Source organism: Echeneis naucrates, chromosome 5 (genome assembly GCF_900963305.1).
Source record: "Echeneis naucrates chromosome 5, fEcheNa1.1, whole genome shotgun sequence".
NCBI classification, from domain to species: Eukaryota; Metazoa; Chordata; class Actinopteri; order Carangiformes; family Echeneidae; genus Echeneis; species Echeneis naucrates.
This window is the reverse complement of record NC_042515.1, coordinates 20,467,718-20,481,578: the sequence shown is the minus strand read 5'-3', so window position 1 is coordinate 20,481,578 and position 13,861 is coordinate 20,467,718. Positions and strand designations below refer to the sequence as shown.

At 43.7% G+C, this 13,861-nt stretch overlaps 1 protein-coding gene across 3 annotated transcripts; it reads right to left on the bottom strand.

Moving 5' to 3' along the window:
• Positions 1 to 519: 519 nt before the first annotated feature.
• ccdc120b (coiled-coil domain containing 120b) lies at positions 520 to 13,532 on the bottom strand. 3 transcript variants are annotated; one of them, XM_029502097.1, is made up of 12 exons: positions 13,308 to 13,532; positions 9,993 to 10,115; positions 7,634 to 7,792; positions 7,447 to 7,546; positions 6,702 to 6,832; positions 5,923 to 6,024; positions 5,707 to 5,827; positions 5,488 to 5,547; positions 5,157 to 5,310; positions 4,925 to 5,026; positions 3,386 to 4,423; positions 520 to 2,821 (listed from the first exon to the last, which is right to left on the bottom strand). In XM_029502097.1, the coding sequence occupies exons 4-12, from the start codon at positions 7,493 to 7,495 to the stop codon at positions 2,725 to 2,727; spliced, it is 1,854 nt and encodes a 617-aa protein (XP_029357957.1). In that variant the 5' UTR covers positions 7,496 to 7,546; positions 7,634 to 7,792; positions 9,993 to 10,115; positions 13,308 to 13,532; the 3' UTR covers positions 520 to 2,724. The 3 variants fall into 3 exon arrangements, with proteins under 3 accessions (XP_029357957.1, XP_029357959.1, XP_029357958.1); XM_029502099.1 differs by lacking the exon at positions 4,925 to 5,026; XM_029502098.1 differs by lacking the exon at positions 9,993 to 10,115.
• Positions 13,533 to 13,861: the final 329 nt, after the last annotated feature.

Here is a 13,861-nt window from a genome sequence, read left to right as displayed (position 1 = left end):
TCTACCCCCTGATGGGGATGAGATTCTTCAACTGGCTCTGCCGTTGTCCATTAGCTGCCAGGTTTTACATCAGCTGCACCATGAGCTGTAAGCATAGTTTGGCAGAGATTGTACTGGCCTGGTATGCACCAAGATGTTAAACAGTGGTGCCAAGAGTGTGAAAGGTGCCAGGTAGCCAAGGACACCCAGCCATGAATGCAAGAAGCCTGATTGCTGTAACTGCAACAGAAGTGGAAGAAAGCCATTGACAGTATTATTATGCATCTTTGTCCGTGTCTTTTGTGAATAGGGTCAAACGTCTGACAGTAAGCAAATGCATTTGACAAGTTCTGTGTTTTGTTTTCAACTTGACATTTTATTTAGTAGAATGAATGCACAATCTCATACATACAGTATAGGGCAGGCCTTTTTAGCCTTACTTCATAGGCCTAGTTATAAAGAGGAGTGAAAGAGAAAACAGCTGCACTTAAATATCTAAAAAAAAAAAAAAAAAAAAAAAAAAAAAAGTAAAAATCTGCATAATCAAATATTAACACGTCACACTGCTGAATTAAACAGTTTAAACACACATAACCAATTCCTGCACTGATGAGAATGAGCTACAGCAGATAGCTACAAAATGTTATAGGTTCATAAATATAGTGTAGTTTGAATAAATTTGCTTTCAAGCTAAATTTATATTATTTACTTTAAACTTACAGAGTACGTTGTATGAAAAATACATTTACGACCCCCAGTGCACAGCAGTTTGGTCTTTGATTTCTGGTTTTAACCAGCTGAAAGCTCTATGAAGCTGGATACAGAGAGGATGTGAACATATCAGACAGCAGAAGAAACTTGGGAAACATGATATGCTTCACTTTGTAACAGAGTAGAAAACATCACTCATGACACGTAGAGAATTCCATTCAAATGAGTCCAAAGATGGCCAACAGTCAAGTGCATTAAATGAAGAAAATAAACTGAGTTCTGTTTACATTACAACAGATATTTTCAGTTTTGTTGAAGGGTTTATTTCTCATTTTCTGACGTTTACAATGCAGAATGCTACCATGTTTCTGAATACAACAACATGAATGTGTTATGATGCTAAGATAAAAAAAAATATTTAACCAAAAACACATGAAATGAGTTGAAAACATTAGAAACACAACAGTTAGCCAGCATGAATGCTCATAAAGAAATGTTTACTGGTATGAGACCTGCTCACACCATCATTCAATGCTGCAGCAGCCCCATTTGCTTCATACCTTACTTTCTATAACCATTTATATAGTTCTCACTCGGTGGAAGGACAAAGAGGGAGGTTATTGTGATTAAATATTTTTTATGTGGTTAGTTTAAAATTACAGTATTAGTATGGGAGTAAAATATCAACTTGAAACTCACCAGTACAATCCACACTCTATACAGACTAACATTCAGATAGACCTTCAGCAGAATTTGACAAAACTGACTTAACTCTGTCCCCTAATAAACCCTGTCAGAACCTTCCTAATGCCTGTCATCTGTCATGGTGACAATTTCATAGGGAATTAAGGCTTAAGATGTTCATAAAGTGCTCTGTATGACACTCAAATCCTCCACAACTAAATGCAGAAAAAATGATGTGATATGTGTAAATTATTGTCATACAGTCATGTGCTACTGCCATACAGTAGGTCTCATAACAGCCATCAGGTTTCTCCAAAAACTAGTCTAATTATTCTGGCAAGGTCAGCAAAGAGAAAGCTACGCTTGATCAGCTAGCACCGAACTGAATCTAGATAACAAAACCAAAAAGATTATTCTCTCTATATACATAGAGATAGAGAGATATAGATATATATATATATATATGACATCATTCCAAAATCCTAATCTTGTGACATCATGAACTGCTTTACGTTTTCGATTAGACTAAGCTCACAGAGGCTTAATGCTAGCATTTCAGAATATTAGAAAGCACTTTAAAGTTTTCTAACCAAGGTTTAATATTAAAACATTTAGGCACTCCCGTCCTGCTACACCAGTACGCTACAGTTCATGGCTCGTTTTGTTTATCAAACATGAAAAATACGAATGGCTGTGAAGTTAATGGTGGATGAGAAATTGAAGCTTGGTTTTTGCGTTTTATATAGTTTACAAACACACATTCATCAGCATGTATTAATACTTTTCAGATGATATGAGCTCATATAACATTTTTGTATATCACATGATTAAAGAGCAATAAATTACCTCTTTAGTATAACTGTTCTTTATATCTCAGAAGATACAAAATAGTGATTTAGACTTGTATATATTCTGTAAAAAAGTATATCTTGGGAGACTTTTCATGGTTATTAGGCAGTAACTCACTGCTCGCAAAGGTTAGACCAGATATATCGATATACAGCATGACCATGTTGTTGTTACACACTCCGCAAGTCAACACCAGTGCACATCCACATCAGAGTGCTGGGTTTGGATTTCATACTGGTGGAATCGGTTAAAACACAGGGAACTTGCCAAGGCTTTTTCATACTGCACAGCTACAGTTTGTCATCTATTCCAGTCTCTTTCTGCTGAGGTTGCTGTGTTTTGCTTTGCAATTGAGGTCACATTGTATCAGTTTGTCTGTGTAAGACTATTTGAGTGAGTAAATGCATGTGTGAGGCTACAGTGTTTTTGCTCATAGAATATAGTGTGTGTGTGTGTGTGTGTGTGTGTGTGTGTGTGTGTGTGGGTTGGGGTCCTGCTGCATCAGACTAGGGTGCCTGGGTCTGCACTGGGTTCCTTTGGGGTCACCTCTTGCATCTGTGAATGAGGAGTCTCCTGATAGAGAGAGAACTCCATCGACCTGTTTGGGAGGAAAGACAAATCAATACAGCAGTCGACAAGAAGAATGCAGTGAATCATAACACCTCAGTGACAACGCATCTTCATGAAAAAAAAAAAAAAAGACAGAATATGACGGAAGCTGGAGAGTTGTTTCATCAAAACCTCATATTCCTTATGACATGAAGGAAAAAAGACAAAATGCTCAATAGCAAAGCTGCCATAATGAGGCAAACAACTAATGCGTGTCCACATTTATGTTTGGAAATTTTAGAGTAATCGTATTTCAGAAAATAACCAAGAACTTGGATGTTGATATGTGACAGCGATAATGATAGTGAACATGCAAAAAAAAATAAAAATACAAAAAGTAAAATCAATCTCAATCTCAATCAATCTCCAAAAGGATAGTGGGTTTCTTTATTTTTGTGGTGATGCAATCGTCAAATACAAGAAAAGGAACATGAACATTTTGAGAAAAAGTTCAAATCCTCAAGCTCCAACTGCAGTAAACAACACTGACTCCCACCAAGGCGCATACGGGGGGAAAGCAAGAACAATAAAACAAAAAAACAAAAGTACTAACCTTCCATGCAACGGGAGTCCATGGAAGCTGGCTGACTGGGGTATCTGAGACCTGTGGGGATTGGCTACTTCACCTTGTACAGACTGGGCCTGGTGCACCAGCGGGTGGGGATGTGAGAGGCGAGAGATCCCTGCCTCGTGGCCCTTTGAGGCAGCAGGTGGATAGCCGAGGGCGTTCCTCAGGTACCAGTCTCTCAAGCCCTCAAGAGCCAGTGCTTTATGCAAGCTTCTGGTCGAGTCCTCTGGGGTCGGGAGAGAAAACTGTGGCGGTCTGCGACTGATGGAGGGCCCAGACATCTCAGTCTGGTAGGGGTGCAGGTTGGGGATGGAGGATGTGTTGGTGCTGCTGGCAGGTAAGGGGGACTCATACGCTGATAAGAGGATTGCATCCTGGGGATGTTGCTGCAAAGGAATAAAGGGTCCACAAGATTTGGTTCTGGTGACTTTGACACGGCGCAGCTCAGCTTGGGACCCTCGAAGGACCATGGGGCTGTAAGGAGGCGCAGCGCTGGGGAGATGCACCTGGGAATGAGAAAAACCGTTTGCATGGGGTGGCACTGCCACTGTGGAGGATCGAGGTGAGGGCAGGTCCTGCCAAATCCTGCCCGTGGACTGATAGAGGTGGTGTTGCACTTGCACCCTTTGCTGTTTCCCCCAGATATAGTCCATTAATAGCTCATTGTAGCCTCCACCTGCCCCCCTGCCGCCCATGGACAGACGCATTTTGGCCTGTTCCACGGAGCCATCCACTTGTCTGTCAGGGCTGCCCAGGTGAATGTGTCGCAGTTTGCCATCAGTCAGTGTCTCTGAGCTCTTGTAGGGCCCTCCTCGGGGGGGCATCCCATTTCTGGTTGCTGGGTCTTCAGGGAGACTCGATCTGTCCAACAGAGCCTCTGAGCTGTTACTCCGTCTGGCTCTGGAGTTGTACGGGCAGCCTCTGCGATCAGAGGAAGACCCCTCTTGGGCTAATGGAATCATATATGGCACATCCAGACTGCCAGACCACTGCTTCAGCCCGTTACCCCCTGATGCATCAGACCTAAAGTACAGATGAGAGACGGCTTACATTAGCCCCAAGGCTATGTTCACACAGTGGGCCCAGGCTGCCCCAAATGGGCCACCTTTCATATGTGGTTTTAAATCAGATACAGATCAGACCTCAGTCTGAACAGCCATGCATGCTGTATCAGAATTCACAGTCACCATAATTGTGTGCAGGCTGGAGTTGCAAAACAAAAACAAACATGGCAGACAGCGGTGACAAAGGTGACATCCTTAGAAGGATCTAGGAGGAAATCCGAATTGAACACTAAGACTTGCGGTGTGAAGGTAGTCTAGGGCTGAAGTTCGAAAGACAAATTGCATTTCATAGAAAATCCCTTAAGAAGGGGCTGATGTTTATGTTTAAGGGCTAAAAATGCTAAATATGAAAATCATTGTTAGAACCCTGACCCTATTTCAGCATTTAAACTAAGTCTCTAAGTGAGCATTTTCCAACTATGGAGGGCTCAGACCAAAGCGGCACTGTATGGCAGATTACCGGACATGGACGCTGATTGGAGCAGTTCGTGCCAGGAGAGGAGTTGCTGGAACACTTCTGCCTTCAGCGTTTGATGCACTTCTTGGTAAAGAGTGAGTTGGGCTGTGAGAAGTGATACAGGAGGACACACATGGTTGCCTTTATGATCTATCACCCACACATGAAAACAATCATGTGTTCACTCTCACACAGATCAAGGGGACGGCACACACTACGGCTTGAAGCTAAGTACCTAACAGAGCTTGTGACAGAGTTACGTCGAGTCCTCATCTCATAATAAACCTCTACCGGAGACAGTTTCCTGCTGACTCTGTGGTCGGGGCTGCCCACTGTGAGGCGAGGCTGAGACAGAGAGCGCTGGTCAGCAGCCACGCTGGGAGAGGACTCTTTTGGAAGGAGAAAGAAGAGAACGTTTTAAAACAATTCAAATATGTGTGTAGTTGGTGTTTGAACACTAGAAGTGAAAATGAGCTTCACACCAACTAAATGTGAGAAATGTATTTTGAATGTGAAAAATAACACTGGCAAGCAGAGAGCAGAGTATGCATATTGGATGAACTTACCATTGTCATGGGATGTTGAATCTGACATGGAGCTCGTGCTCTCTGACATAACAGTGTCCTCTAAAAGACAACAAAACATTCAGGTGCTCAGCATAAGTGCAAAGATAAATCTGTGTTTCCAAACACATACATTATTACTGACAATGCTCTTCCCTCAATTATCGCAGATATTTTCATTTTTGTAAATGTTTTAGTTGTGCGCGTGCTGTGTTATTATACCTGTGTGACACCCCCGGTGAACTGTCCTTTTGCTATTTGGGACGTTTCGATCTGGTTCTGAGTGTCTGTACAGGGCACCAGTGAAGATGGCTTTCATCTGCTTTCTTTGGGCAGCCTCATCCTGCAGCCAAGGACAGCTGTCAGTGTCAGACCACGACTACGCACAACAACACAGCTGCTGCGTAAACACAATTGATATTCAAGGTGTTGACTTACGTCTGCCTTGCTGTTGGGCGCCAGGCCAGCCCTGCGCTGTACAAGTGGCGGTTTTTCACCCGTCTCCAGGGGGAAAGCACGTGGCAACTTCCCAGTCAGCTCCTGCAGAGGACATTTATTAGTCCGCACTTACGAAAGTCCCCTAAGTAACACAATGTATTAAAACTGCATTAAATATAATGTTGCTACCTTATTTTCAAGCAGAAACACAATAGCGCTTGCTACTGACTGAGTAGATGATCAAAATATCATGATCTTGTGCACAGTTGTGCTCTCATTCATTTGTTCGGGTGCTGAGCTACAGCAGAAAAATGGCTGAAAGGTTAAGACTGCTGAAATTCCAGCTCACACATGGCTCGTCTGGAACATCTTCATTTATTAATGTAGCATGATCACAAATCAAATTACAAGAACAGAGCAGACAACTTGTGAATCTAAGGATAAAGCCCTAAGAAGAGAGAGTTAGTCACCAGCCGTCCGTTCACACATGCACAGGGATGTGTGAAACAGCTGTTAATGACGAGCTGAGGTGGCTGTGACTTCATCAACACATGCTGACGAGTTTTCCCAGAATAATCAAGAAAATATTCATATGCAGCCACATTTGTACAAAAAAGCTGATTTTCAACTAGTTGTGGTTGCAATTATGGTGTGCGGTATTCTTATGTGTGATTTTACAACATAGAATTATACATCAGTAATAATCAATAATAATGCAGCTATCATTGAAACCACTGTGATTTATCGAGTGCGATTGATGTTTCAGAGGAGCCCCTTACCGCTTCCTGCAAACAGACTTGCTTGAGCTCTCCCACTCTGGTGTTAAGGAGAGCCTCCAGGGCATGCTTCCTCTCTTGCAAAGCTGCAATCCTTTCAGCCTGCAGCTTATTTTCCTGGCTGCCTTGAATATCTACACATCACAGAGCATATCACACAACCGAGGAATTAAAGCACACGGCTGAAAACATTCCAGATTCCTTTGTTCTCAACACATCCCAGGTGTGTTTTCTGTTTTCTGTCTGAAAACTATTAAACACACAGCAATGAGTCACACTTTGTGCTGGCATGTTAATTTGTACATGGAACAGTAGCTTAAGGCAAACGGACAAACACACATGTAAAGCTCAGTAAGAAATACAATGTCATGGGATTTATTGGTCTAAAAAAAAAAAAAAAAAAAAAAAAAAGTTCGAGTTCTCCTTTGACTAGATACTGGAGATTTTACATGTGAAAAAATGTGTTAAGTTAAATTAAGTTACGTTAAATTAAGTTAGGAAACCTAACCATTTCCTCTGTTTTAAAGGGGTTGCATTTTAAAGTGCTTGTCTCTAACAAGTCATCTCATGTTAATTTAGGGCTCTAATAAGATTATCTCACAACTAGGACAAAAGGCATTCACACATACAGCCGTCTTTTCAGCTGTCTCTTGAGAAAAAAAAACAAAAAACTCTGGCTCTCTTGAACACAAGCTGATACATCAGCCAGGCCTGTCCAGACGTGAAAGTGTGAGGACTCACAACTCACCAGGAGCCCCCAAACCCATGGATGTGATCAGATGTCCTTTGACCTCCATGTGCTGTAACTCTGGGGACTTTACAACTCGAACTCCCAACCACGTCCTCACCTGATGAAACAAAAACAACTGAGGTTTAACTGCAGCTGAGATGCATCAACAAACTTTATTCAGGGTTCAAGTGTTGTTTTTTCTTACCTTGCAGTGTCAGCCATATGTTGTCTGGAGGTGGAGAGTCAGTTGTCGCATTTCCAGCAAGTCAGCAGTAGATAAGCATGGGTGTCTCCGAGATCAGATTGTAGCAGGTACCATCAGGGGGAGCTACTGCACCTCTGCTCAGGTATGGAAGGCTGAAACCTTTACAAGACAAAGTGTTCATTTCAATCAAAAGCACCATAAAAACCAGATTGGACCAGATATAACACCATACCTAACATATGCCTTTATCCGGTTTTTAAAACACTTTTAAAATATCAAAAGTCCGACAAAGGACTCATCAAAACTAAATTTGCACCTTAAGGCATTTTGAAAGTGAGGGATACTCTAAAATTAGCTCTCAGACACAATTAGCAACCAATTAATTTTCAAAAAAGAACAGAAAGTGAGTCAGGATAAGTTGCATTAATAATGCATGGCAAGAAATGGAGAGAGAGAAACCTCAACCCTGTGTGTTTTGTGTCTCAATAGCTCAGCAGCAGCAAGTGTAAAACAGAAAGGGGGACAGAGGAACCGAGTCAGAAGCAAAGAAAGAGAAGTGACAGAGGCAAGATTCTGTTGAGTTTCCTTTTTTGCTTCTGTGATAAACACGAAGGTTTACATGCAATTTGTGTTGTATAGGGCATTTACTGTATGCTGCAGCTTTAATATATCTGTTCAGTAGAAATGTTGCTGAAAACTGAATGTAAGCTTATTTTTTCCAAACTGTATCCTGAAAATACTGCCTCTCACCAACTGTGCCAAGTAAGCAATGTTTCATGTGCACTTTCCCTTCCACAAAAGGTTCACTGGAAACAAAGCCTTTACCCTAATACCCAATAGAGACTTCACATCCAAAAATAGCAACAGCATTTTCTGCCAAAAGCCTCTCACTCAATGCTGCTCACAAATCGCTGCTATAAACAAGCATCTTCCTGTCTCCTTGCCAGTCAAGTAAATCATAAAACGACTCAGCTCAACCCCCAAATCTAGACGAAAGGCCTCAAGGGCTGAATCAAAATTACCCATCCAAAGACTGCCACTGCCAGCATCACATCTTTCAAACAGAAACATTTATCCATCTTTTAGTCTGAGCAGCTGTCTCTAAGCTCTGCTCACACTGACCCGCTTTTTGGTGCTTCTGAAGTCAGCAAGACGTGGTGTTCTGTTTTCCTCCCTCACACAATGCAAAAAATGAGGCTCACTTTGTGTGAATGCATAGTTGAAATACTTCTACTGAGTTTGCGTTGGCTCCTGTCCTGGACCTGAACCAGTAACTGCTGTCTGCTCCTGTTCGTGTGAAAACCCCCAGCATGCTTGACCTCCCATTGACAGACAAGTAGGAGCCTTTCACAAAAACAGGTGGCAGAGTTACGACCGCTGCTCAGACAAAAGCTCATCACATGAATCCTGTTACACGAAACCAAGAGTCCGTGATGATCAGATTTTGATCTATCTAATCTAATATGTGGAGGGGGATTCGCACCTGGGGAAAGCACATGAGGTGTTAGGTCTACGCTCTGCTGAACAGTGGTAGTGGTAAACTCCCAGGGAGGAGACAAACAGAGACATGTTCATCTGAGCCATCGCTGGGCAGCTGAATGCTGCAGCCAAAATGCCGCCATGCCTCTTAAGAATGGCTTTGTCCAGCAAACAAAACACTTTTTGGACACTTGGTGCTATTCTTTTCAATCTCTTAAACATGCCCTACGTGCCTTTACAAAGTTAACAATTCTTCATTTAACCAGCTAAGCTTCATTTTCAGTGCTGTGACTGATTTCATGCGGCCACTTAATAATATGTACTCAGAATGAAACCTTTCTCACACTGAAATCCATTAACAATTTATTCACTGCAAAACACTGAACGGTGGTTTTACGGTTGCGACCTTCCTTCTTTTGTTCACAGTTAATGTCAGCTAATGTGAACACTTACACATTCCACTGACTTCACTTCTGGTACCTTTCTACAAGGCAGCACACACCAGTGGTGTTTCAATGCAAATCAGTGTGAGGATATGCTGCTGACACACATCCGCTCTCCAGCAAAGCAGAGCAAAGTTTTTTACATTCAGCACGTCCTGACTGCTGTACCTTAACTACCATCTCTCCCCGTGTTTGCACAGTGTGCTATGAGCTGGAACACAACTAGGGTGTGTGTGGCTGCACTTGATACTAAGATTTAGTAGGCTGTTAGCAGCAGTAGATATAAATGCCAGATTTTGAACAGAAATGGTGCAAATGGAAAACAAGGCTGTTTCAAACCCTAGAATCACTTTGGGGAATGGCAAGAAGAAGAGTGATCATCATCAATCAGTTTCAGCAGGACACCTTCTAAATGCTTAGGTTGCCAAATAACACACCTGAAAGGATCTGTGGTCCCACTGGTCAGAGTCAAGCACAAACTCCTTAAACATCTGGTGTGCAGATGTGTGCTCAGGTACAGGTACAACAACACAAGAGTGGATCACATTCCAGAGAGAGGCCTGCAGGAGAGAAGGCAGCACAGTGAAGATAAAGCAGATAAACAGAGAGTCGCAAAGAGCAGCATCAAAGGAAGGATCAGAGGAGACACGAATACGAGAAATATGAACACAACACAAGCATCAAACACATGTTGTAGCATGTGTAGGGAGGGGGTGAGGCGCGGGCTCTGGATGGTGGTATAGATAGCACAGAGGGAGCCATGCTGATTAAAACATGAGCCGTGCAATGGGAGTGAGCTGCCCCTGTGCAGCGCGCATCACACGAATGCAAATCAGCCAGGAGTTTAATATTCAAGTCCGGCAGGCTAAACACTAAAGCCTATAGGCCCATCCTGCCATGTCCACACAAGGACTAGCTCGTCTTCTCTTCAGCTTAGAAGTCATAAATATTCTCTGATCGCAGTTTGGCAAATTCACAGCGAAGCTATATTTCTACATGCATCAGTTTTATACCCAGCATTCTCATCCCTTGATAAACAGGATGGCTCCCATCTCGTAAATAGATTCACTCACCGTGTAGGAGTCCCAGAAACAGGCTCCTGTTGTCAACAGCATTTATATAAAAGACATATTCATGACTTATATCTCAGTGTTTCTTCATGTGTCTCAGGAAGGGCTTCGACAACAAACTCATTTCCTTTGAAAATGGCAATGGATGCACAGTATGTTTGTAAGTCGTGCGACGTGGAAGAGCAGCTGAAATATCCTTTCCAGCTCAGCGTGGACAGGTGAGGCTAGGAGCCCTCATGTTGACTGTTGGTGTTGACACAGCTGCTGCTGTTGTGGATTTACACATGGTAACTGGAGCAGGGTTACAACTATACAGCTCCTGAAGGTCCCAAATGAATCACAACTAGGCCAGTAGTACGACCGACAACGTAGCTTTAAAATTAGGCTCCCACATTTTCCCCAGTGATGTCCTGCAATGACTCTTCTGGAGGGTTTTCCTGATGCGTCTGACCTCTGAACCTCACGTTGTTCCTTCGCAGAACAGCAACCTGTCTTATGCGCATGCTCTGTCTACCACTCAAACGCCAAAGGCATCAAACAACCGTTAGTCAGATGTGATGGTGTGGCTCAGGAATAGAAAAGTCAACATCATACTGTGCTCATGCTAAATAAATAAATGAACAAAAAAAATCAGGTTTCAGTCAGCATCAGTCACAGGTCACGCAATGAAGAGGATTCAGCTCTGGATCACCTCCACCTGACCAACCCCTACCAAACAACTTATGGAAGGTCAGGTGACCCCATCTTCTACCTCCACACATTAATACAATCTCTTCATGTGATCCCTACAGAGCAGCACAGCTTAGCTTAGCTCAGGTCCAACAACCGTTCGGGTTCATCAAGATATTCACCTTCACATGTTTGACACAAGTACCTCAGCTGAAACAAAGCAATCTTGGTGATTGGTATCCAACTGGATTCTGCTAAGCCGAGGTGGGGAGAGTAATAAAGAAAGGAATGTGGCTCTAATGTCCGAGGGGATTATTCTTATACATTTTCCCTGTGCTCTGCAACACCTGGATGGTTTTTTGTATGTATTCCAGCGTTGTTTTCACGATCCAGTGTGGGTCTAATCCTCTTTGTTGATTTTGGAGGGATTTCAGAGCTGCTTAGGATGTGCAGCCACAGCCGTACAGTTAGGTCCATTACAATGCAGCCTGATTTAATTCTTCTGAGCATGTGAACTTCTTTATAACGGAGTAAAAGTGGGTGAATTCTCTCCTATATTCATGTCACTGCTGCTCTGGTGTATTTTCAGCACTTGATAAGGTCTGGGACTTCAGTCCCTGAGCTAACGCATGAAACACCAAGACACTTAGGATGGAGCCTAAAGCGTATTTTCAGTAGATCCTCAAACTATGCAGATGTCCAGGTGTGATTCTTTACACTTCCCTCTGAGCACACACACCCATCAGGAGCCGTCACCTTGATGTAACACAGTGGCAGAAGAATACTGTTGTGTTTGATCCAATTTGGATCAAGGTCCAATTTCAGTGTTTGAATGAAGGCCAACACTCACAGGAATAAGGAAGGTACAGTAGGATGACACCCATTGGAAGACAACGCTGAGGGGAGAGGGGTGAAAACAAACACCACCATGTGTCAAAGTGCCCCTTATCAACATGAAGCCCAGCACAAATGCTCTGCAATAAAACAAACTCTGCAAAATGACCTGATGGTCCGAGAACTCAAAGCCTTTGTAAACACAAGGACCCCAAAATAGCAACAATCAGCACTTTCACAAATGCTCGACAGCAAAAAGGAAAATCCTCTTCTGAAAACAGAGAGGTGTTTCCCAGACCACCTTTTGGGTGGTCTGGGAAACACAGCAGTGACTCGCCCTGAAGGCACTGACTGACCCACACAACTCTTTTAGATTAGGTTGGGGGGTTTTTTCCACATCCAGACAGACATCCTTGCTCAGGAATCTGTTCATAATGGGGCTTAGCACTGCTGCATGAGAGCAAGCAGTATTTAGAAATGGGAACAGTGAAATCGATAAGGCCCAAGAGGCAGCACGCTTCCACACATTTTGCCCCACGACATTACAGCAACAGGGGGAAGTTGTGTATTCCCAAGAAGCATGACACAGATGATTTTTTTTTATACTCCTTTAACGCTGCCCGTTGAATTCATGCAGCCGGGGCTGCAACATCCGGCACCCCCTGCCTTAATGACAATGAACGTGCCGCACAGTGGTGTTGTTGTTGTTGTTGTTGTTGTTGTTTACAGGCGCGAATGAGACACACATGATGGATCTCGTTTGGCACAGACAGTCATTTCAACGCACAGCCGCGTTTTGTTTTTTGGTTGTTGTTGTTTTTTTTTTTTTAGTCGATGGCACAAGCATGTGTTCCTGTCGACAGCAGCCATCCTGCATCTGCATAGCGGCAGCGGAGCGGAGCGGCTCACGGCCACACACACACCGGACCGACGAACGGAAGCAACAACACGTCGCAGGTGTGTCACCGTGTCACACCGGGAAATACTCGCTTTTTACAGCTGGCTGAATGCGCGTAAGAAATAGCGAATAACACCTCGATGAGTCATGTGTAGGCCGAGGTATTAAAAAACAGGATATCGATATCAAGGTTGTGTCCATTAATACGCCTGTTCAGGATGAGAAGGACATCTTGATGAACCCCCCCCCCCGCCGCACACAAACACACACTTCTCTCTTACCAGAGAGCATGACCGATGCCTTCCCGGGTCTCCACGGTCCTCTGTAGCTACACAGAGCCGAGACAAATCATCCCTGGGCCGGACCACAGGCTGAAAATCACCCAGAGGAAACAGCTCCGGTCGACGGGGCGAACGCTAAACGGGGAGAGACGAGAGCAGCCGCCGGTTCATGGTGGCTTCGCATCCCTCTTCCATTCGCCAGCAGCCTCTCTGACCTGCGCTGCGTCGGAGCGCTGCGCATGTGAGCAGAGCGGAGCGGAGCGGCTCCGGCGGAGGACGGCTTTACACACACACACAACCCCCCCGCACCGGAGGGAAAAACCCTCTGCTGTCACATCTGCCCCTCCCAGATGTTACAAGCCTTCAGTGTGCAACACTTTCATCCAGTCACACACACGTTGTTGTCCAGATGTGCCATCTCACACGCACAATGATGACGCCTCCCCCCATCGTTTCTATAGATTATATTTGAAGAAGGTGCATTCATGTGTCTAGAAAAGAAAACAATTCAAATTAATTTTGTTACTAACGGAAACATTTACATCTGAGTAATG

Coding starts and splice junctions, on each gene's coding strand:
- ccdc120b (XM_029502097.1), bottom strand. CDS start 7,495: ATGGAGGTCAAAGGACATCTGATCACATCCATGGGTTTGGGGGCTCCT. Junction 5,548..5,706: donor TCACCGGGGGTGTCACACAG/GTATAATAACAC, acceptor GTTGTCTTTTAG/AGGACACTGTTATGTCAGAG. Junction 2,822..3,385: donor GGACTCCCGTTGCATGGAAG/GTTAGTACTTTT, acceptor CCTCCCAAACAG/GTCGATGGAGTTCTCTCTCT.